Source organism: Struthio camelus, chromosome 21, assembly GCF_040807025.1.
Source record: "Struthio camelus isolate bStrCam1 chromosome 21, bStrCam1.hap1, whole genome shotgun sequence".
NCBI lineage: Eukaryota > Metazoa > Chordata > Aves > Struthioniformes > Struthionidae > Struthio > Struthio camelus.
The window spans coordinates 5,671,925-5,695,998 of NC_090962.1; the positions used below are offsets into that span (position 1 = coordinate 5,671,925).

Here is a 24,074-nt window from a genome sequence, read left to right on the forward strand (position 1 = left end):
AAGCACTGGCAAATTCTGCCTGTGCAGCATACAGCCTGCAAAACGTAGTGATGCATGGTTTTCATAGAAGAATTCGCCTTTTTTTTAACTGAATTGAGTCCCAGAGAAAAGAAGCAAACTCTGCAACTGTTGATGATTAAAAATTCCAGATGACCCAAAAGGATGTGGTACAAGATACACATGTGGGAGTGAGTTGGGGTTTTTGTCAATAGCTTAGATATGACGCTTATCTAAAATGCACCTTCTCTGTGGCTTGCTTTGCTGTTTTGCATGCTGTTCGTCTCATTTCATATGTGAATGTAACGTATGTAATACGCGTGCCCATGCACAGCACCTTTCCACCTACCGTGGCGAAGTAATGCTAGTTACCGCAGGAAGTATGTCTGATTTAGGAAAGAAAGCAATTGTGGGAGGATATGCCCCTCTTAAGCTTCCTAATACGAAGAAGGCTCGTTCCCAGGAGCGTTACTGAAGGAGCGTATCCAGGCTTAGCTGAACTTGCAAAGCACCTTGGCTTTGCTGGAGAGGTGCCTTCCTACCCTTGCGTAGGGTAGGCTGCTGTGTGCCAGCCTGGTGCTTCCCTGACCAACCCGTGCCCCTGGGGACCCCTTCCAGGGGCTGCCGGAAATTATCCCTCAGGCTGTGCCTCGTTGCCGGTTCCTGCGCTGGGGTGGGTGGGTTTGATTTCTGGCCGGTGGAGACCTTGTGGGAAGACTGCCTTACGAGAGTCCCCCATCTCTCTGATCGTAGGTGATTGATTTTAAAGGCTCTGCTGGTTCACAGCACTCTGTTTTTTTACCTTTTTGTGGCGACAGCAGAAAAGCCATCAAGAAAGAGGGTCAAACGACTGTTTATCCTAAGAAAATAACAGGACAAAAAAATTCTTTCTCAATTTTTTTTCCGATGTTGGGCTATCCGAAATAGTGGCTTTTGATAATAAGGCATGACGGGGATTTTTAAACTCCTGAAAAAGAGGCTAAGAGCCACAGGGCTCTGGAACATCCCCCGAAAGGAAGATTGACCGAACGGTTAGCAGGCTAGCTTTGCACGGGCGAGACTTGGGAGCAGATTCTCTGCCTGGCCCCAGATCCTGCACATCCCTGTTTTGGCAAGTCGCTTGGTCTTTCTGGGTCTGCGTTCAGCAATTGGGAAGGGAAAAGCAGCACCCTCCTGTGAAGGGAAAAAAACGCAGAAGAGTATAAAATTCCACTGTAACAAGCTGCTCGAGTCATTTAGAGAGAAAATGTTACTGTAACTGTGTTTTTTTTTACTAACTCAAATTAATAATATCAGTCTTTGCATCACTGGGTAGCAGATCTGCACATATCGTGCAAAACAGTTTGGTATGGTATCAGTTGTAATTTGCAAATCACGTCACAAACGCTAATCTCTTAATCGCCTCCATGGTATATGTTGCTGTTCCCGCTCTCCCAAAGGGGAAACCAAGGCAGTGAGTTTGCAGCATGGCCAGGGTCAGGGAGAGGGACCGGGGGAGACCTGCAAAAATCCTTCAGGGCAGCAAATTCAGCTGCGTGTGGATATCCCGCAGACGTGAGGGGAGCCCCAACCTGATTCAAATCCTAGCTGCTGCCGCGTTGTAAGTGATAATACAGTAATAACAACCAGTGAGGGTTTTTATTTTGAGAGGCACGCTCGCCCTTGTAGTATATAGTGCAAGTGCTTAATGTAGTTAATACTTGTTTCATACAGTTCCCCTGTCCCAGTTCATTTAAGCTGCTCGAACATTAGCTTCTATGATATGCATCTCTTCTTTGTAAGTATTTTTAAAGTCTTAATAAAAACAAACATTATCTATTTTTGGACCAAAATTTGAGGGCAAAAATTTTGCACTTTCCTGCTACTAAAGAGACTATTTTTCCTTCCACACTGTTCCCAGGGTGAAAGTTGTACTTTTACCTCCTGCTATGTAAATGACTCTTCATCGGTTTGCCTCAGGTGGAAATTCCCCTGTTTCACAAATGGAAATTTTACTCTGCTAACAGTAAAAATAAGAATTTTCTTTCTACCAAAATCCTCTCTCCTTTTTTTGGGAGGAGGAGGAGGAGGAAAAAAAAAAAAAAAAGCCTGCATTGGCATTCCTTTCCTCTTTGTTGTCATTGATGACTCATGCAATAGCCTTTGCTACTTATTTCTGACTCTAAGTGATTTTTCAGGTGGCTGAAAAATTCTTAAAGCATTTGTCACCGGCATCTGTCTCCATTTGCAAAATGATGCATGTATTTACTCCGTTTATCATGTGTGAGAGTGTATTTGTTTGGGTTCTGAATGTTGCTTAATTTGGAATACATTCTTTAAACATCAAATAAAACTAAACAAACAGAAGAAAACCACCCAAACATAACAAACTTATAAGTTTGTGCGAAATATTTAGTGCAGGCAGGCACCTGCATCTGTGTGACTTCAGTGTGCAGACAGCCACCCACACACCAGTTTGCGAGATCCGGTCTTACTGGAAACAATTATTAAAGACCCCCAAAATTCCCAAACTGGGAAGACCAAAGACTTTTTTTTTTTAAAGCTCTGGCTTTATCCCTGAGGTCCATTTTTACATGTCTGTGCACCGAACGGTCATGTGAACTTAAAGTGGACTTCTGAACGTGGGAGGATTGGGTGCTGCTTTTCTTCTGATAGCAAAGAACAGGATCCAGAATCCCCCAACAGTAATTTCAAGATTAAAAAGCATGCTGCAGATAAACAGGCAGTTACGACTCATAGTGGAAATTTGTGGTTTTGTAGATCACTTTCTGCAAAAAGAAATGCTCCCAAGAAATTGTGTTGCAGAAAAAGAGAGGAAAGTTTGTTTTTCCCTCCTGATGAACTAATAGTCAGAAAGGGGGATGTAGCCTCTGTCAGTTTGTTTGACTCCTGTTCATTTTTGTATCCAAAAACGCTTTCAACAAAAGTTTTTGAGCTGCATTCCTGGTGTGTGTGCGTGTGTGTGAGCAAATGCTATGTGCATGTATGCAATTGTATTTTGACGTGATAAAGAAATAAATGGTATCTTGCGTTGACATACTGATGCTTTGTAGTTCTGTCACACCACCAGTTAAAGACCTCAGATAACCTGTACAAACAGCAAAGCTTCATAAAATGCCCTGTGAAACACGGAAGTAATATTATCTGTATTCTGCATGCAGAGAAACAGGTGAAACAACTTGTTGTAGGCCGCAGCATCAGTGCCGGCGTGAGGAGTAGACTTGAGTGTCTCCCTCCAGGTCCTGTCCTGGACAGCACTGAGTCTTGGGGTTTCGGAGCTGCGTGCAGGGGTTTTCTCTTGGGTTTTGTTTTTATTCCTGAACCATGTTGTGTCTTAAGTTTTTGCTGTCGGTAACTCGGACTGTATCTCCGACATAGCCGGAGCCTCACATATCTCGCAGAACTGGGTCAGTGGCGTCTCCTTCGTGTAGCGTTTGACTAATACCTTCCACGCCGTTCTCTGGGATGTTGCGCTGCTTGCACCATAACAATTAAGTTAACTTGCTTTTCCCTTAACGCAATACTTTGGTATGTGCAGAGGTTGTTTCTTCATCAGAATTTCAAAGTTACAACCAAGGAGGTATCAAACGAAGCCTCCTGGTTCGTTTCGGTAACCTCCTAAGGAGAAGTGCCTCCGGAGATTTTTCTTCTTTACAAGCCCCGTGCTGTTGCTGATGATCGAGAATAGGAATTTGGGCTGTTTGCTGCGCTAACTCAGGTCAGTTCTGGCTGCTTGTTTTTCCTCTGCAAACGTTTATGGGGAAATCGTGGAGGATTGCATTGTTCTTAAGTCTGCAACGTCCTTTATTTAAATGTGTAGTCACACAAAGCAAACAGCGTTTTCATCTGGCCAAGGACACCAAGATATGCCATTCTGGCCTTGGGACGGAGTCAAGTATCTGTTGTTGGTCTCCCTCTGCCTGTCGTTGAGGAGAAGTTTCAGTTCAAGGATGGCCTTTTGAAGAGTCCAGACCTAACCAGGACTGAAGCTCGGTTGCAATGTGTGATCCTGGGTCTTACTGTTCTTGCAGGGCTCCTAGGCTTGACCCTAGTTAAAGTCTCCTTGAACAAACAGGCTGCTCAAGTCCTTGAATCCCACCCCGTTATAATTCACCGTCAGCTCCCATACTGACGTCTTTATTCCCCTGTAAATTCCAGGGGAAGATTTCACTTAGCGGGTTTTGCGTTTGCAGGCGTGTCTAGTGACAGAAGAGGAAAACGTGCCAAGGGTTTTTGTTACGGTTTTCTTCTCTGACATCTCTCTTTTGTGACAACACATACAAGCGAATTGTAACCTTGTTCTTAAAACAATTAGTGTAAAAACCACTGCGCGCGCTGGAAGCCTAGGCCGTGAAATAACGGCCGCGTTTTTCCTCAGAGCAGCCTCCTCCTCCTGGGAAGGTTGCTTGAGATCATCGAATGGGAGAAAACGAGCGCCTGCTTCAGTGCTGGGCGAGGATGTCCAGCTTCAGCAGCGCGGAGAGCTGCTCAGCCCAGGGCCGCGAAGCGTCGGCGCCCGGCGAGGCCCTCGCCCCGTACGCGGGGTCCCCCCCCTGCCCCGGGTTAAGGCAGCCGGTGCCTCAGGAAAAGCATCCCCGCCTGGTGTTCGCCCCCTCCTTGGCTGGGGGACTCGCGCTGGGTGAAAGCGGAAGGCGAGAGGTGCGACGGTGACCGCTGGAGAAGGTGCCGCGGTGAATTTTGCCTCTCGCTTCCGTTCAGCGCGGTCGCTTGTTCGTTCCTGTTTTCTCCGGGGAGACCCGAGTGAAACGGGCGGGCGATGGCCGGAGCCGGGCCGGGTATGGGACTTGACAGTAAATTGTGAGTTCGGATCTGAATTTCCCCAGCAAAACTTAGGAGGCTCTGGATCTGCAGTTGGTTTAGGCTGATCAACGCTCTCTTTAGAGCACCAGCGCTGATGTGGGGAGTGAGGAAGGTCTGCCAGCTGTGGCTGGTTCTTCCTCCCATCTTTTTTACCTTGGGTCCTGCCTGAAAGAACATCTGTAAAGCACAGCAGCGTTAGGCTGTTCATGAAGTCCTTCGCGACGAGGCAGGCTGTGGTGTTTGGAGGGAGAATAGGGGCGCTCTAGAAGCCAGAATGAACGCGTACAGCGATTGGAAGGCTGTAAGGTGCAATTGCAATACTGGGTACAGTTTCCCCTAATACCTGCCCTAGGGAAGCACGCGGGAGTCGCCGACGCAGGCAGCAGGCGCTTAGCTCGCTCTGCTGCAACTCGGGAGCGCACATCCGTAGCTTGCAAGAAAGCCTACGGCCCAAAATACGGATGTATTAAAAGAAAATCCCCACAAAGAATGAAAAGCCTGTAGTAGCGTAGCGTTAGGCCGTAGTACGGAGACCCTTTGCGTGCGGTGCAAAAAGAAACGGTGATCCTCAAACCTTGACGCGCCGTCTGGTTTAGGCTGTAGGCTGTTGTCAGCTGTGGTTGTACTTAACACAGATGAGCTCGGCTGCTCACCTCCGACAGCCCGCCTGGATCGGTGTTGCACACTTCGTGTGTGACCCTGTGATCCTATTTCAGATCTTGTGGCCAAGAAAAACTCTTTTGACTTTTAAATGAGAGCAAGTCACCAGCTGTATTTGCAGACCGACTGCATAGCTACTGCAAAAACGCGGTTGCCTGCCTGTTTGGTAGCGTTAACCACATGGAGCAAATAGTTTCGGCTCTCCTAAAACTGCGCTGGCTTCCTGTTTGCTTTGTGGTGCAATTAAATGTGGCTTTTTTTTTTTTCTCCCCCCTCTTGAGTAAGGGGAGGAGAAGAGAGGGTATTCTAGGCCTGTCAGTACTCGCTCTGTAAAGCGGTGAATGCAGTTTCACAAATGCTACTATTTCCTAAAACCGCCAAGGGCGATAGGATTTAGGGCCCAGGAGGGCAGGCGCGGGGTTTTCCTCCCCAGGCGCTCCCCTCGGCAGTTGAAAGCGTTGTTCTTGCCAGGCAATCCTGGAAACGCGAGGCGCTGTGGTTGCGTTATGGGCTCGGCTTCCTCCTCTTCCTCCCTGCGTTCCCTTTCCCTCTGCAAGATGACCAGCTGCCCCATCTAGGCCATGAACGTTGGCTGAATTGCTCATGCAACGAGTTGGTGTTGAGGAGGCATTTGAAAGGGAGGCGGTTAGCGTTTGCACAGCTCGCGTTTTAGGGCCCGTCCCTGGTGTAAATGGGTGCTGGGAAGGGGAACAGGGGCGCAAGAACAGTGTACCTGGAGCGAAGAAGAGCGGGAACAGCCTGAAAAGAGAGCTGTGGGTAAACGCCAAGCGATGGAGCTGTGAACGACTCTGGTTCGAAAAGACGTCGTCGAAGGCAAGGGGCTGGGGGGAGGCGGAAGAAAAAAAAGATATTTATGTGAGTAATCGGTGTAACTTGGGGACAGTCAAAAGATGAGTAGGAAATTGTGCTTTAGATTTGGCCGTGGCAGTTGCACGGGGAAAGGGCAGCCGCTCGAGGGCCCTAGCGGGACGCGGCGGGGTGTTCGTCGCCAGGCGCGGGGAGCTGTGGGCGCCGCGGGCGGCGCGCGCCCCGAGCCAGCAGCCGCGCAGCGCGTTGGCGACCTCGGCACCCCTTCCCTCCTTGCCTCGTCCGCTTGCCTTTCCGCTCTCCGCAGTTGTACGTTGAGCCGGGGGAGGTCCGCAGCGCGTGTGCAAGAGAAAAGCCCCCTTCTTCTTGTTTTCCAGTGCGCTTACTTATGCATGGCAAATATATATATATATATATTTTAATTAAAGTGGCTTTGTGTCATCTAGGAATTACTCTCACATCAGTTTGAGATACCGACTTCATGGCGCGATCCGGCCTGCGCAGCTCGGCGCTGCTGCCAGCCCGCAAGCGCCGGTCTGCTCTGGGCAACGCCGGCGCGAGCTTAGCCTTCCCTCCTGCTCCTCCCGGAGGTCCCACATCCTTAATCTAGCCGTCGCGACTGCTTTTCTCGCTTTCGGTTCCTCCTTGCCGTTTCCGCCGGTTTTGCCGTTGTCCAGTTTCTCGCAAGCCGCGTGGGCAGACGTTCTCGCAGCGCGCTGTCCCGTCCTCTGTGCGGGACTTAATGCATTGAAACCCTGTTGAAAAGGGGAGGGGGGGGGGCAGGAGAAATAGCGGAACAGAAGCTGGAATTCCAGTAAACAGTCTGTTTAAAAACACCGTCGGCGCGGGTCCGTTCCCGTGGCCTGGAAGAGGCGGAATCTGAGCTTTCCAAGGGTCGCGGTAGAAGGCGGTAGTGCATCCCAAGAGAGTCAAAGACCGGCTCGGGGGCGGGCGGCGGGCACGAGCGCGGGCGGCGGGCACGAGCGCGGGCGCGCGCTGCAGCCCCCGCTCCCCCCCCCCTCCCCGCGCGCCCTCTGCACACGGCGCCGGGCGGGGCGGGGCGGGGCCGCCCGCCTCTCCCTCCCTCCCTCCCTCCCTCACCGCCCCTCTCGCCTCGCCGCCGGCCGGCGCCGGGGCCGGGGCCGCGGATGCCGGGAGGGGCAGCGCGGGAGCCCGGCCGCCGCGGCCAGCAGCGCAGGTGAGCGGCGGGCCGGGAGCCGTTGGCGCGGCGCGACCGTTGGCGCGGCGGCCGTTGGCGCGGCGCGGCCGTTGGCGAGAGGCCGTTGGCGCCGGGCCGGAGCGCGCGAGCCCCGCTGCCTCAGCGGGCTGCCGTCCCCTCCGGCTCCGTGTGGCGGAGCGGAGCCGAGCGCCGGCCACCGGCTCCTCCTGGGCGCCCGCCCGGGGTTTGGGCGGCGGGCAGGTGGCAGCGGCCTGGCCCCTTCGCCGGAGAGCTCGGACGGAAACCTCTGGTGGCGCCTCCCGCCCGCGGCGCTGGGCAGAAGGGCTTTGCCCCTGAGGGTTTGGCGCTCGGCACGCTTGTCTGGACCGCCCGGGTCCCCCGGAGACCTGTGCAGGTTGGGCGGGACCTGGCCGGCCTTACCACCTTTGATATCGGAGCGGTGCTGCCGCGGCTGGCTGTTAATGCTGGCGCAGGCTTCTGCTGTGCTTTCAGCCTGGGATCGTGCGTTTGGGCAAGGCTTAAGGAGGCCTTTTCGCAGTTCTCCTGAGTCCCTTAACACCTGGGCACAGCGTGCTGTGTGTGCTTGAGCGGAGAAAGCTGACTGCAGTAGGGCGTCGTTAGAAATGTCTGTCTGTCTTTTTTATTTCCTTCAGCAAGATGCATTTGGGTGTCTGGTGCTGTCTGCTCATTGGTAAGGCTAATTTCAGCAGCAAAGCCTTAGCTGAGAAGCTTACGTTGCGCACAGCATCCTCCAGCTCCAAGACTCTGCTCCTGTCAGCAGTAATAACAAGCACACAGAGGTCCCAAACCAGCATCTAAGAGTTGCAACATCCTTCATGAGATATACTTGTGCCTACAAGGAAACTGAAACGCAGAGGATGTAGCTGTTTGAAGTCACGCACCAAGACAGTGTCAGGGCCGGGAATGGAACTTTACAGGTTGTCACTACTGAGGCTCTTGCTTTAACCACTAAATGCGCTGTTTCTCACTAGATGCTTCCTCAGACAACGCTGAAAGCCTAGTCGATTGACCGTGAACTTGCCTAACAGGCTGCTTGAAAGTTTCCACTCGGACAAGGCTCTCAAGTCCTCCTGTCAAATGCCTTTCTTACTCCCTGATGTTCCTCTGCCTCTCTAGTGATGCTGTTTTACTTCCAGAATGAGGTATGGCTTTAAACTTCCATTTCTCTTGAGTTGCTTTACCTGAGCTGCTCTTTCCCTCTCTCTGCCTATTACTTGTGGTTGGATCCAAGGTCCCTCTGAGCTCGAATGATGGTATGTTACCTTGCTCTTTTCCTAGTTGCGCTGGAGCTGGAAGCCTCATAGTACTGCAGCCTGTTGTTACCGCCACACACATGTTCTGCTTTCCTTGCTGACAACCCCTTTACTCATCAGCCCTGCACACAAACAAGGTTAGCTCCAGTTGAGATTACATTAGCGTAGTTCTGCTTCCCATTACTTTTCTGTGAGCCTGTTTTATGGGGGTGTGCATGCGTAAGGCAGGCATTGAGCGCTGTAAACTCTCAGAAGAAGGGAATTTTTATTTCAGAAAGGGAAGGACACAAGCCAAGGGATTCTTTAGATCCATTGGCTGTTCTGGGCCTGATCCTTGTGGTTGTCACAGAGCTAGAACACCTCCTTGCAAGGTAGCAAAATCCATGGTGACTACGTTAGCGGTCCTCTGTTGACATCTTGATGCATCGAAGATGCTGATTTTGCTACGTAAATCCCAGTTTATATCCGCCTTTTTGATAGGGGAGGGGATGCTCTGTAGTGTTTTAGAGGCCTGAAGTGCTGGGTGTGTGCATTGTAATCTCCTGCCCAGTTATCTTGAGCAAATTGCATTGCACCTCTGCTTTAGTCTAATGGGTTGTATAAGCAAAGTAATGAGTAGAGGTGATCTACCAGGGGCTTAGAAATCTCTAATAAAAGGCATCATAGAAATAATGTAACTGTGTGCACTATGCAGACATTGAAAGAACAGCAAACTAGTATTGGAAGAATGAATGAATCAGTGCAGGGAATTGTGTGGCAGGATATAAGACATCAGGGTGCAAAACAGAAAGCTGCTAATGTGCAGAAACCTTTATTTGATTTTTATGTTTGGTAGAAGTAGAAGTTGTCTTATGGTAAACTGAATAAAGCAGATTAGAATATTTAACCTAAAGTTTGAGGAAATGAACGTTGAGCATACCAAAGCATTAACTTTGGAAGATGTGCAGTACTTGAATTCTTCTCAACCTTGCAAGGGGTCCTAGTTCTCTCCTAGTTCATAAGCCAAGTTTTATACTTGTGTGTACATGTTGGAGGAGGAACCAGAGACATGTAGAGCTCTGGTGCAGCTCTCAGGTTTATGCTGAAGGTGCAATACTCTCCCAGGAACTAAAGGACAGCAAAGATGGCCTAAAGTGCAACTGGGCTCCTGCTCTGCAATTTATAGAGGGAGATGAATGGAAATTGTAAAGGAAACACCTTTTTGACACGTGAGAGTAAAATCTATCCTATTAATGCCTCCTCCAAAATTAGTGATGTGAGGAAGATATTTGAGAAGGCATCAAAGCCGCTCTTGTGATGTAAAAGGTTGCCACTAGTCGAATGGCCAGGCTCAGAGTCGTTTTCGGTGGCAGCCTGCAGGAGGTGGCTGTGAGGTCTCGGTCCAGTTTGCTGTGGGTCGTGTAGGCTGGCCCTGCTCTCTCGCTGTCTCTGCAGATGTTCAGAAAGGATTCGGCATCAAGTCTGCGTCTGCTGCCTCACGAGTCCCTGCTCAACTGGGGTGAATGGGGCAGCAGAGCAGACCCTTGCACTTCATTAGACGGGCAAACTCCAGTCCCTGGGGCTATGTTCCTAGCACCTTTTGCCGGCGTGTGTTCCTTATTCCTAAATGAATAAATAGCCAGGTTGTCAAGACTTGTCAGTCACTAGAGCTGCAAAAACCAGTCTTGCTTTGAGCTGGTTGTATCCACATCAGGGGACTGGAGCTTGAGGTGGGAATCCTTATGTTATGCCACAAAGGAGGCAGAAACAGCTTGTTTGTGCTGCATGATTAGGTTGAGTGACTGGCACCTAAGTGTGTGTATCTAGCTAGTCTTGCAAGGGTGGGAGACCCCCTACAAAGCTCCCACCCACAGTCACAGTTTGACTTGCTTGTGTGTCTCTGGGGGCACGTGCTTACACGCTCTGAGAGTTTTCCAAGTCCGTCTGTTCTTTGAGGGGAATTTTGGGGTTAATTTTGTGGTGTTTCAATGCTCAAATGACTGGTCTTTGCCCTCAATGTACCGTAAACAGCTTCTATCAAGCAGTGCAGCCCGGGGACTGTTTTACCCCATGACCCCCTCTAAAAAAGTGAGCACAAACTCAAAACATCTATAGAACACTCGGTGACCTAGGTCTGTGCCTATGAAAGCTTAGGGCTGGTTGAAATCTGCTAAGAGTATTAGTAGTGTAGTAAAGACGTGCCGTGTGCATGTGCACATAAAAATTCCCGTGGTCTCCTCCCCCAGCTAAGTTGATGCCTGCAATGAAAGTGATTTCCTGCTGTCTCCCACGCTACACGCATCACCTGTGAGCTCTCTGCCACTCACTTCTTACAAACTTGAAAGGTATTTTTGTAGTCCTGGGGTTTAGTAATTCTGTAATCTGTTTGTAGGCGTTAGAGCTTCCGTGTCTGTCTAAGGCAGCAGCCTCACAGAGGTTTGTGGAACGCTACTCCGTGTGTGATCTTGCTAGCTTGCTGCTTTTTTTTTTTTTTTTCATTCTCAATAGCAGTTTTGTTGTAAACACCAAACATCAGAGCTGTGGTTGATAAAGTTTATAGGAGGAGATTTTTTTTTTTTTTAAAATGTTGACTGCTTGTTTGTTAAATACTGACTGGGTAATTCTAAATGCGTCTGTTACATTCTGCATAAAAACAGCCTTTCTGTACAACTCTGCATTCCTCAAGGTGTGTTATAAACTCAAAACTTACGTTATCTCCCGCTGCTGATGCTGTGCCTACGTGCACCACATGGCATCCAGTAATGTTGGGCTTTTATGTTCTGTCTCACGGGCGAATGGATGGACTAGCCCTGTGTAAATGTCAGCTCTGCCATGGTCATCTCCCCTTCGGGAAAGCTGTACGTTTCTTGCCTTTGCTCTAATTAATGCAAGATGACACCATAAGGAGGGCAAAGCAATCTGTAGCTTTCCTGCAGTAAAGTGAACTAAAGTGAAGGGGAGAGGGGAAGCTGAGGATTTACCTTCACTGGAAAGCTGGAATTTGTCTTTTTTTTTTTTCTTTTTCTTTTTCTTTTTTTTTTCCTGCCACCTCTTTTTCTACCCAGTGAGAAGGAGCTTTGGGCGTTTTAAGATAGGTACAGGGCCCATAAGGCTCTCGGCAAGGAGGTGATTAGCACCAATGGATGCAGCTTTCCAGATTGCTGCTCTTCTGGAAGTGGGTTGAATCCACATCTCAAAATTAGAAAACGAAGGAGCAGCTGTCCTCTACTTACAACTTTTACTGGTTGTTGGACGGATTTTGAACCAGAGATGGGGTCGCTGTGCCCATCTGTATTTTATTTCTAGTCTCCCGACAAAGTCATTCTTGCACAGATTTTTATTTTTCCCTTACGTTAATGTTCCACAGCCCAGGAGTTCCCATGAAAAGACGAGTACACTTGAATTCTCTGGGAGCTGTCCACAGACAGCAGGGAATAGCTTCCTGTTTGGACCCATGGAAGTCTGTGTTGGGTACCAACTCGGTGCTTTGGAGCCTGTGTTGTGTGGCAACATTCATTTCTCTTCCTTTTCTACTCTCTGAGAAGTCTGAAGTGATACTGTGCTCTGCAGTTTGAGAGCTTGTTTATCTGCCGACTGAAAGAAGCAGCTGTGGCAGCCCCACGCTGATGGTAGTCACAGCCTGCGCTTTGCGGTAGCCAGTCTCTGGCACTGTTGGTCCCCTACAGAGTGAGGGTCTCCCTCTGAGATGTGGTTGGTCACTTCTTGCATCTTGTTAGCAACATCTGAGGTTCCCAGCAAGTGTGCTGGCTGCTTTCGGCAGAAGAGCTGGGGCCCTGCCCACCTCAGGAAATAACAGAGTAATATTTTGAGCAAACTGCATCTTTTTTTCATGTGCCCAGCCATGCCTGCAGCACTGCCAGTGGGACACTGCCCCAGCGACTCCTGCATATGCAGCGCTCTTTCCTGGGATCAGTACAATTGCATGGCTTGCAGGCAGGCTGTCACTCATAGTCTTTATGGTTGTGACCTGCCCAAGCAAGCACAAAAATACACACGATGGGATCATCCGTAGATTAGGTTTCTGTACAAATGGGCTCACAGGAGAATTGCTCCTTGAGAGGAATGAGGGGGTATTTGAGATCCTACAGGTTCCTCAAATGTTCTGCGCATGACCTACGGTTCAGAGCTGTGTGAAGTTCACAGAGCAGCCTGCTTGACCTTTTTGACGGCCACACCTTTAGCTTGGACACGTGCATGGCTCTGACTTGCTCAGCCACCTAAACAGAACGACTGGCTGGCCAGTGGTGAAGTGAATCTCTCTTGGATGGGAGGATGTGTACCTGCCAGTAGAGCTTTGTGCATTTGGGTTGTTTGCACTGCTTCTTTGCTCCTGGCGGGCCAAACGCCACGTGCATCTTGGCCTGCTAAACTATCTAGGATGGTTGTAGTCAGAAGGAAGCAGCCTACACGCCTTGCACTCGAAACAAGTATTTGGGGGTTGGAGATGTGGCTTGTGGTAGAACAGTAAGTATTCTAGGAAGATGTAGGTGGGGGAATGTGGAGATATTTTAGCAGGAAGAGGATGTTTTGGGGTATATAACAGTAGGAAGAGTGAGAATTGGGGGTGTCTTATGTTTAGAAGGGGGTGGTTACAGCCCGGCGTTGATAAGCAGGTGTCTTTGATAGCCTGTGCGCTTCCTTGAGAGGGGTTCTGTGGCTTTGCATCCCAGTAAAATACAGACTTCTCTCACCCTTGCTTGCCCTAGCTTTGAGTGATATGCAAGTTGCACAGTAAACTAACTTCTGTCAAGCGTGGGTTGAGTACCCTGAATCTCAAGCTACTAGACTTGCGTGTCAGAACCCTACTGCAACATGGGGATTTATAGCAGTAGTTTGTATATCCACCAGGATAAGAGCCTGGGACGAAGTCAAGGCTTTTAAAAGTTGACACCTACAATGGGGAATCCTGGAATCCTTTTTTTTTTTTTTTTTAAAAGGCAACTGCAGTGAAAGGCAAAGAATGTATTTCAAACAACTTCTTCAGTAGTTAAATCCTGACAAAAAGGGGTGGTGCTGCATTGTCCAGATAGTGCAAACAAGGCCACAGCCTGGAGAAGTCTGTTCCAGTTCCACAAGGCAAAAGGGAAGATGAAAGCGGGGGAGATGCCTTATCCTCTCTTGGATTAGTCTATGCTGAGCTTTGCTTAGCAAAAATATGGGAGACAAGACCAGAGTGATTCTTCCTTTTGCGTATGCACCTCAGCTTCTGTTGGAAAAATCCTTGTGCGTCATAAGATAATCAGTGCGTTGTCTTTGGGAAGACAAGGGATTGAGCAATTGGAACTTGATGTTGTAGTGCTAATATCTTAGATATGGTGTTTTCTATCTGATGGGATGTGCCATCAGGTAGAAATCCTCAGCTGAAGGAAGCAGGGTAGCCACTGGCATCTCTTCCATCTTTGCTGGTCAGCAGAGTCATGGTAGTTTGTGGCTTTTGTTGCCACTAGGAAGGGCTGAGGTAGCTCGCAGGCATTCTAGAAACTTACTGGTTTTGTTGTTAATGAACAGAAGACAAAGCAAGCTTGTTTTGCTTTATTCAAACTTATAAACCGCTCCTCCTCCCCATTTTACTTCCCTCCCTCTTAAGGCACATGGGTGGTTTTGTGGCCTCTGTATCCGGTCTCTGTGTGATACAGCATGTGTACTGAGGAAGCAGGACAGATAAAACATAGCTCATGTTTCTGGGAATCCTTACCTCACTGCTGATGGGGAAGTGTTGTGCGCCCAGGCACTGGTAGATAAGATGCTGGGCTGCTTGTCGTACCGAAGCATGAGGCTGGCTCGTGAGTAGCTGGACTTCATGAATTGGGGGGCCCAAACCTTCAGCAGCATGTTGCTTGTTTTTTTTTTTTTTTTTTTCCCCTAAATTTGTACACTGCCTGACAGCTGCAAAGACATATTCTAAGTTGTGAATTGAGCAAATTTTAAACTGCTCTTGCAGACTAAGTGACACTGTTAGAATTGTTCGGGACATATGCAGACTGAATTTAGAACTAGCAAAGACTAGCAGAAAGCTGAGGCCTTGATTTCTATATCCAGCAGCTAGGTAAGCACCCTCCAAGCTGTGCTACTGACGCATCTCTCTGCTGACCTAGTGGGAAAACTCCCCTGTAAATGAGGGGGAATTTAGTCAGGTGAGCTGGTCTCTCTGCTAAGGTGGTTGAACCAGGTTAGTTAGAGGCAAGTGTAATACAACGGAGTGTGTTGCTAGGAGCCAATGCCAACATCTCCAAGCTCTTCCTGCACATGAGGACAGCACTTTGCAGCCTGCCATCTATGGAGGAAACCAAGTCTTACAGCGCCGTAGCGTTTTGCTCGTAGGCATATGGATGGAGCTTGAAGGTGTCTCCAAGTTTGGTATTACGTGCCTTTTAAGAAACTATAAAATGGGTTCCTGCTGAACGCCTTTTGTTTTAGCTATTCGTGTGTGTGTCTATCCTGTGTTGGAAAATAACAGTTTGTACCTGATACTGTTCAGATTCTTTTTCTGTCTTGTGTTCTTTGGAGGTACTGGGAATAAACTATAGAGCCCTGCAAAGCAAAGGGATAAAGATAGAATTAACAAACCTGTTTTAATTGCCTCAGGCTTAGACTTTTTTTTTCTTCCTCCTCTCCTTTTAGAGGAGGGGAACTATAGTGGAATATTGTTTGTGCATGTAAAAATGCAAGCATACTCAAAACAAGCTGCTATTTCTCCTACTGCAGTCTGGAACTTAGCTCTGGAAAAACAAAATGCAGCTCGGGGAACGTGCTCTGAGGATTATGTTACAAAGCCATGGGTAGGGCCTTATTGTTTCTGTTGGCTGCTTGGTCCTGGATGAGCTATCAGGACTAGTGTCTTTGTTCTCAAGTGAAGATAATTCTTAACATCTTTGTCAAACACAGGTGTAGATGTAAAGCCCAATCCAAAAGAGATTAAGACAGGGTTGCTTTGAAATGGAAGCAAATTCTATAGCAAGAACACCCCGGTGGTTTAAGGTACTGGCCTGGAAATCTGTTTTAGGGGCCAGTTTTCCTGAGCTGTGGGGATATGAGGATATGCTAATCTTCCTTTGTTTGGCTTCTTTTCCGCGCTACCTTTGTACAGCGCTCAGCACAGATTTGAGTTGCACTCTGAGGAGTTATTGTGTAATGAACAGCAATAGACTTTTTTCCCTTTTCTTGCAGGTTGTAGCTAAGAAGTGAGCAGGATGCCCCCAGGCATTTACTGCCCTATGGAATTCTGGTCCAAGGGGGAAAACCAAAACATCCAGGTGGACTTTTTGCTGCCCACAGGCATATATTTAAACCTCTCTGTATCCTGTAATGCCAGCTTGGGCACCATCAAGCAGGTAACACCCTTGTTCTCTGGTCTGATCTGTACAGTCTCCTGGAACTAGGAGTCTGTTCATGGGAGCACCTGGGGAAACGTGCTTGGTCTTAACTCAACACCAGTTTAGTTTCTTCTGCGTTGCTTTAGGTGGTTCCTTGTGATTGATTCTCTGAGAGTCCCTCCTTCATGACACGGCCTCTGCAACCCACTAAACTCATGTCTAGCCGCTGAGACTGTCAGCGACAGGGTGCTGATGGTGCCAGTGGTACAGGGGTCCATCTACTGGATGCTTGCCCAACCTTGAGATACGAAGTTAGTTTTTCGGTAACTATGGAATGAGGCCCGATTAGAGTTGGCAGCATGGGGCAAATGGACTGTGTGTTCAGTTACCGCTCACCTGAGCCAACCAGGCCCTGGACTGCATTTCTCATGGTGAATACTCTTGCATATGCAGATGCACGGAAGAGAAGTCACCCCCAAGTAGTCGAATACAAATGCTGGACTGACTCAAAATACTCGGGTGGTCAGCCTAGCCACCTCTCGCCTCACAGAAGCGGAATCCTAAAAACTGACGCTGTAACGAGAGAGAATTTTTCTTGGTGTTTCATTTGAGAAATAAAATGCTCTAGCAAAACCATATGTGAGAGAAATGAAACTACTTTCTTGTTTTCCCTGGGCAGGAAGTGGGGGTAGGGGAGAATGAAGGAAAGCAGAATGGAAAAGGTTTTCTCTGCTGCAGCAACCTGGCCTAGATGAGTCACAGATCACAAGGGACAGAGGCACAGTGCCAGATTATTCCAAGTTTTCTCATGCTGCAGTTTTCAGGTCAAAAAAACAAAAACAAAACTGCAAGCGGAGCTGATTGGCTCCAGCTGTTAAGTTACAGGTCTGTGTTTTTCAGTCAGTAGGTTCACTGGGTCACATCAAAGGCCCATCTGCCTCAGGGGTTTGTCTCCTATAGCAGGTGCTTAGAGAGTGTGTGAATAGGCTATGCACAGTCATATGTAAATGTCATGTGCTGGGAGGGAAGGATGGTAGAGGATTGGCTAGAATTCAGAAGACTTAAGAAAAATTCTTGGCTTTGTCACAAACTCAGTGTTACTGGGGGCAAGTTATTTGATCCGCTTTTGCTTCCAGTGGGAGTAACACCTCCATTTCACAAGGCTAGCTGTCAGTGGATACTTACCCGTGAGGCATTCAGGTGGGAGGGAGTTACTGAAATACCAAGGCAGAGGGATTTACTGTGCCTGAAACAAACGGCCAGCACAAAAAAGGAAGTCAGTTAGAGGCTCTTGCAAATAAATCTACCAGCATTTAATCAAGAGTTGCAACCACCACGCTTGGCTGAAAAGCAGCCTATGATTACAGGTCCGGGAATGCTGTGAGAAGGTTTGGCTCTGCATTTCCTTTGTGGAATGGCATATCTTGGGTTAGTGAGTTTGTCGGGTGACACTAAGAGGAAGATGAAGTCCTGGCAGCGTAGCAGTAGTTTCATCGTGCTGTTGGTCCGTTCCAGGTGGTGTGGCAGCATGCGCAATATGAGCCGCTCTTCCACATGCTCAATGATCCCGAGGCCTATGTCTTCACATGCATCAACCAGACAGCAGAACAGCAAGAGCTGGAGGATGAGCAACGGCGGCTTTGTGACATCCAGCCCTTCCTACCGGTACTGCGGCTCGTGGCTCGAGAAGGCGACAGGGTCAAGAAGCTTATTAACTCCCAAATCAGCCTGCTCATTGGGAAAGGTCAGTTTTCCCCCCATCACTGGTCACACCATGAGCGTGGCAGGGTTGTTGGCTCCAGATGAAACATGCTCCTGTCCCAGATGTTGCTACGTATGGAATGGTGACGGAGCCCCGCTTCATCAGCAGTAGGTGAACTTAGCAAGTTAGTTCTCTAGTGGATGTGGTAGGGGAACAGTGTGTGTGCAGACCCAAGAAGAAGGGTGATCGTTCCTGCTGGCAGAGGGCTATAGTAATTGAGTCAGTGCAGTTGTGCAGAGTAAATAAGCAATTATTAGCGACTTGGCTGACTTTTCTCCTTTTGGCCAGGTATTAAGCATGTGTTCAGGAAGACTTTTTCGCAGAGAGTGATTACCAAAGGCTGATTGCCCCTGTTGGACGCAGATGCTTATTTTATCTATCTTTCTTACTCTCCACTTAGGTTTGCACGAGTTTGACTCTGTGCAGGACCCAGAGGTGAACGATTTCCGCGTCAAAATGCGCCAGTTCTGTGAGGAGAGAGCAGCGAAGCGGCAGCAGCTCAGCTGGGCAGCTTGGATGGAGTACAACTTTCCCTTGCAGCTGGAGCCATTGGCCAAAGGCCTTGGGACTGGCCTCCTACACACCCCCACCAAGAACATTTTTGTCAACGTCAAGTTTCAGTCTGGCGGGGTAAAGCACAGACTTTTCTGTGACAGTGTGTGGCTGGTTTGTGCTTTCCCTTCAGGCATTCAGAGACAGAATAACATGTGTGCGGACAGTGTTTCCATGTGTTCAGTGTTGATCTTCATTCTCCAGACCCTGCTGCGTGTGGATATGGTTGAGGGGAGTCATTGAGCCTCTAACCAAGATGCTCCAAGAGAGCTGTTCCCCCTCTTGAACATGCATTGCGTGTCCTGGTTAGCCGGTAGCTGAGGTTACTGTGTGCACATGTGGTGGCAACCTTTTTATTTATGGGTGGGAAAGGAGTATAGAATCTTTATATATATATCAATATATATATCTATATATATATCAATATATATCTATCTATCTCTATCTATCTATCTATCTATCTATATATATATCTTTCCTTTTGAAGCCTAAGAGTCTGCTCAGCTCATGCTCAGCAGGCACTGCTTGCAGGCAGCATCGGTCTGTGTTGCCTATGGGCCCCTGTTCTTCCTACTGCACTTGGTTAATGGTGATTTTTCGCATGTTGAGCCTGGACATGAAGCAGGAATTGCCCCCAGGGGAGGAGAAGGGCCTTCCAGAGGGGTGCGTCTGAACGCAGTGACCCTAGCCCACCACCACCTTTGCTGGTGGAAAAGCAGTAGGAATATTTACAATGACTTGCAGCCACATGTATTGGTGATGGTGTTTATACTGTACGTGAAGTTCCTGATTTCCAGACATGCGCTTGCACTGCTGAAACATGCTGCTGCCCAGTTTGGCAAGCATCCCTACTTATTTGCTAATATATGTGGGGCGGGGGGGGAGGTAATTCTGCCTTCTTAGCCTTCTCTTTACTGTGTCAGCAACAGGAATGTTGTTACTTCCCTGCTGAGCTTTTGTTACTCCTTGTGGTGTTTTCAGCCCTTTGCTGGTGTTTGACAGCATATGCTGTGTTGTTGGGATTGCAGGAGAGCTTCACTTTCCAGATCTCTCCAAAGGAGTTCCCCATCACATTAATGAGCTATGCTATCAAGAAGCAGGCTACTGTCTTCCGCCACGAGACTGTGGAGAACCCAGAGGACTATACCCTGCAAGTGAACGGAAAATGTGAATATCTCTATGGGAACTACCCCCTGTACCAGTTCCAGGTGAGCCTTTTGTCTTGCTTTGTCAGTGAGTCTGTTCCTATATGCCCTCCTGTTGTGGGGAGGGTGGGTGGGACATGTTGTCCTGCATCAAGGAGACAGTGCTGTTTGCAGGAATGCAGCCCGTTGATAGCAGGAACCTGGATGCTGCCTAGGGCAAGAACTCTTGAGAACCTAATGATCCTTATGGTTTTGGAGGGCAGCTGATCTAAGCCCATCCCCTCTGTTTATAGATTATGATTCTAGAGGTGTCTCTTTGCTTGCATGGTGGGCTGGGAGTGCTTTTCCTAAAAGCTGAGCAAGTAATCCTTTGTTCCCCTGGTAGGGTGAACTGCTGTCAGGAATGCTGAGTCCTTAGCAGTTTCTCTTAATGCAGCTATTCGAGTGCATGAGTCAGCTGATGAAATACCAGGCGTAACGCACATCACGTTCTTGGTACTACCAACATGCGTCCAGTGGGATGTGGGTTTATAAAGCCAGAGGAGATCATTTAAAACTGAATTTTGATGGCTACTGGGTCCTTTCTCTGTGCCATCCACCTGTTTCTGCTTCAGCCAGTTCTGCTTTGCTTCACTGTCTTTGCCTGCCTGGCGCAGTTTCATTCATGCTGACTCTGTCCTGTCTTTGCAGTATATCCGCAGCTGCCTGCACCGAGGCCTAACGCCCCACCTGACCATGGTACACTCCTCCACTATCATTGCTATGAGAGATGAGCAAACCAACTGCATTGCCAACCCCCCAAAGATGGCTGCCAAGCCTCCCCCGCTCCCTAAGAAGAAGGTAAAAGGACAGAGTGATCCAGCTTGGTCACCCTCAGCACATCTGCTGATGGAGATGCTAACGTAGTCTGGGAACAGCTACCGTAGAAGTTGGGTCTCCCTGACTCTCTCAGGACAGGTTCCTAGCAAGGCCCTCGGAGCTGGGGATTCCCAGTCGTCCTGCTTCCTCCCTGCCACGTGGTGCTCTTTTCTGTTGGGGCAAAAAGCACGTGATGAGAGGTGAAGTCTGGGGGTAGCAGGCCTAGGAGGCAGGAAAGCTGATCTCAGCTGCTCTCCAGAGTAGCTCTTCAGCTTTCCTCCATGCAGCCCCACTCGGCCTGGGTGCTAGTGGGAACGGCATTGGCTGGTTGTGACGCAGGTGGATGCAGAGGATGTCTGGGTCCCATGCTGTCTCCGACACAGAAACTGCATGCGGCCTCGTTGCTGTGTCACTACCTACGTCTGTAAAAGAGCTCTCTTTGTAGAGCACTTTTTGGATTGACAGTGCTATTTAAGAACTCTCTCTCTGCTAGCGAGAGAGAGTTTTGGGGGGGCGCTGTGTTGAGAAGTCTTTGTATGAGCTGTTTCTCATCTGAGCTCTTTTTTCTCTTTAGCCCAACTATGGTTCTCTCTGGTCCCTAGAGCAGTCCTTCTACATTGAGCTGGTGCAAGGCAGCAAGGTCAATGCAGATGAGAGAATGAAGGTAGGTGCCGGCTCCGGTTGTCTGGGGTTTTTTGTTTTGTTTTTTTCTCCTGTTCCTTTTTTTCTTGTGTGTGTGTTTTGGCTTGCTTGCTTTACCTCTCACTTCTGTCTTGTTTGCACACGGTGAGGAAAGCAGGGGCCGACAGCCTGATGTCATGTGGTCCTTCATTATGCTTCATTCAACTGTTGGGCAGCTTCTAAGCTGCAACGCGATAGGAAGGGGAAGGGAACTTGCTAGCCAGCAGCACAGCAACACAGCAATGCATTCCTAGAAACATCCCTCTGCAAGAGTTTCTGAGCAGCAAGCAGAGCTGCTGCCCTGTGGTGATGTTTGTTTGACAGTGCGGAGGAGCAGAGAAGTTTGCAGAGAGCACAGGGGAGGAAGCTCTGAGAAGAGGGAATGAGGGGAGAGGTAAAGGTAGGGCAGAAAGCAGGATACAGCAAAGCCCTGGGATTTACAAGGTGTTTGCCGTTATAGGGGGACAGGCCAATGAGCCGAAGGGGAATGGTCACCCTACAAGAAAGGAAGAAAACAGGACTAGAATATATCAGGCTTTATGAAGAACAGCACAACGAAATAATTTTTTCTCCTATACAGTGCCCCAGTGTTTGCGGGGAGTTCCTCCTGGGAAGGATTCCTTGGAGTGCGAGGGCTGTGATTCAGGCTAGCCAGCAATGCTGTAACAAGAAGCAAAGCTGGGGATAGGCTTGACCTATCTGCTGTGCAGAGACCTGGCAAAGTGCAGAAGCAATGCAGGTTTGCAGACAAACGTGTACCCCGAGACAGCACACTGCTGGCACTATGCTGCAGAGTTGTCCCCAGCCACTTCCACGTGCTGTTCCCCTTTGCCATTGATTTGCTTGCTCTTTAGCAGAAACACTTGCCCAGCTCTTGGTGTCTGCTCCTCCTTTTCAGCATGACTGAGGTTCCTGAGTTTTTGCAGCGTTTCAGTGAGCAAGGTTTGCTGAATATTTATATTGCCTGGTTTTATAGGATGAAACGTGTAATACTCTTAGCAATGGGTTACTCGTGCGTTTTGTAGTGATTAAGCAGCTCTTGCAATCCCTACGTGAAGTAAAAAGATAACAATGCCCTTGCTGAAGTTGAGTGAAGAGGGAGACTAAAGTACTCGTTAATTAACGTTTCAGTGAATCGGAGGAAAGAAACAGGAGTAGGGTGTTGTATTTCCAGGAGTGGACTCTCTGTCCTGTTCTTCTTCTAATCAAGTGTCAAGATCGGGTCCCTGTGGATTCATGGTGTTCTCTTACTTCTCCTTCCCTCAGCTGGTGGTGCAAGCAGGTCTCTTCCATGGCAATGAGATGCTGTGCAAGATGGTGTCAAGCTCTGAAGTGAACGTGTGCTCGGAGCCGGTGTGGAAGCAGAGGCTGGATTTTGATATTAACATCTGTGATCTTCCCCGTATGGCGCGGCTCTGCTTTGCCCTCTATGCTGTCATCGAGAAGGCAAAGAAGGCTCGCTCCACCAAGAAGAAGTCCAAGAAAGCTGTAAGTAAAGCCAGCGGGCGACTGAGTCGGGCTTGCCGGTGCTGGAAGCGCAGGATGCCATTGGGAGCCAAATACCTTTGGCTTTCAGAAGAAGACTTATTAATAAAAGAGCTCACAGAATGATGGCCTGTAACTTCCTCAACAGGAACAGGAAACTGAGGAGTGGCTGCCTTTAGGAAAGGATGTTTTAACTGTAATGTCTTCTCCAGAAAGACCATTAGGAAGCATACCCCACATGCAAATGCACATCAAGTGGAATCGTTTGCGTTGGTTTCTCTGTTTTGCTCTTCCGCAACTTCCTTGTTTTATAGCTGAGGTTAAAACCATCTTGTATGTTGCATCTTCTTTCTAGTAAGGTCTTTCATGCAAGTCCCCCGTGGAGCAAATTAACAGCTAAGAAAGGGGAAGAGAATGAGGAATGTAAACACTGGTTACAGCAAAGTTTTAGGTGAGGTTAAATTTCAAGTGCAGAATCTTTAAGGCTACTGCTAAGATGCTGCAAACTGAGGATGGGAAGTGTTAAATTCACTTTGGAAGCTCTTGTTTTACGCCTCTGATTCAGAGATGCAGTGATTTTTTTTCTCCTCTGTTGCAAAACTTCTAAGCCATTAACAATATTTCAGTAACTAAGAGTAAATCTAAAAGCTGATTTACTGGTGCTGTAACTTGAGTAAGCATGATGCCTCCAGCTCTCTGCATTTGGAGAGTTTTCTTTGTGAGGAAAAAACACCCCTGTTTCTCTGCAAATGATTGTTTCTGCAGCCATAGAAATACTGTCCATATGCTTTAAACAGGGAATTAGTCAGGCTGCCTTTACTAGAGTGCAAATAAAATTGAGGGATTGACAAATGCTGTCACAGAAGATTTTAGTTAAGTTCTCAGTTCTCCTAGCTCCTCTGTATTGCTGGTGCGTTCACTGAGCTTTGCTGCCATGACATCAGTAAGGCTCTCAGGTTTACAGTGCATTAATATCTGGGGACTTTGATGCAATCTGACTCCTGTTTGCATGGACAACTTTCCAGGTTGGAGATTTCAGACTGGAAACATTTTGAGGCAAGGACCAGGATCAAGCTTTTATTGTTGTTTTTGTACTGAAGAATAACAGAGCTCCAACTCCTGCTGGAGGCTTTTGTTGAACAGAATATGTGATTCATCCGCAGGCTGCATTTTTGTGGTCACGCAGGAACAATTTTCAGTTTTGAAGCAGTCAGAAGGAAATTCTGCTGTTCTGATTTGACAAAACAAAGCCAGCTTGGTTAGCTGAGTTGACAGGATCTTGTTCAAGTTTGTTCCAGTAATGGGGCAAGGTGGGTGCATTCTGATGGACTTGTAATGTAAAATTTGCAATGTTTGCTGGACCTGAGCTCTGTAGAAATGGATTTGTTTATGTATTCACATTGTGAATCTGGGTGAGGTGCCCGGATCCGGTTTAAAATAGTTGGTGGCTGGAGGTTCTAGTCAAACTGCATCCTGATTTTTGTATTACTGATGAATAAGCTTTTTGCTTACTGCTCA

The 24,074-nt window shown here is 48.4% G+C and overlaps 1 protein-coding gene across 9 annotated transcripts in view; it reads left to right on the forward strand.

The window, feature by feature from the left end:
• Positions 1 to 24,074, forward strand: part of PIK3CD (phosphatidylinositol-4,5-bisphosphate 3-kinase catalytic subunit delta) — a 51,570-nt gene that overhangs the window by 9,026 nt on the left and 18,470 nt on the right. For 3 of the 9 annotated variants that reach the window (XR_011135805.1, XM_068916072.1, XM_068916080.1), the window contains exons 1-9: positions 7,371 to 7,504; positions 8,479 to 8,649; positions 15,928 to 16,091; positions 17,589 to 17,817; positions 18,236 to 18,465; positions 19,416 to 19,595; positions 20,223 to 20,372; positions 20,965 to 21,054; positions 22,338 to 22,559. Coding sequence is in view for 8 of the 9 variants with exons in the window: in XM_068916072.1 (XP_068772173.1) it covers positions 15,951 to 16,091; positions 17,589 to 17,817; positions 18,236 to 18,465; positions 19,416 to 19,595; positions 20,223 to 20,372; positions 20,965 to 21,054; positions 22,338 to 22,559 (1,242 nt within the window). In the remaining variant the exon portion in view is untranslated. Of the gene's footprint in view, positions 1 to 7,370; positions 7,505 to 8,139; positions 8,178 to 8,478; positions 8,650 to 8,785; positions 8,898 to 15,927; positions 16,092 to 16,219; positions 16,397 to 17,588; positions 17,818 to 18,235; positions 18,466 to 19,415; positions 19,596 to 20,222; positions 20,373 to 20,964; positions 21,055 to 22,337; positions 22,560 to 24,074 lie in introns of those variants that run through there. The other 6 variants (XM_068916073.1, XM_068916076.1, XM_068916074.1 and 3 more) reach the window with 6 other exon arrangements.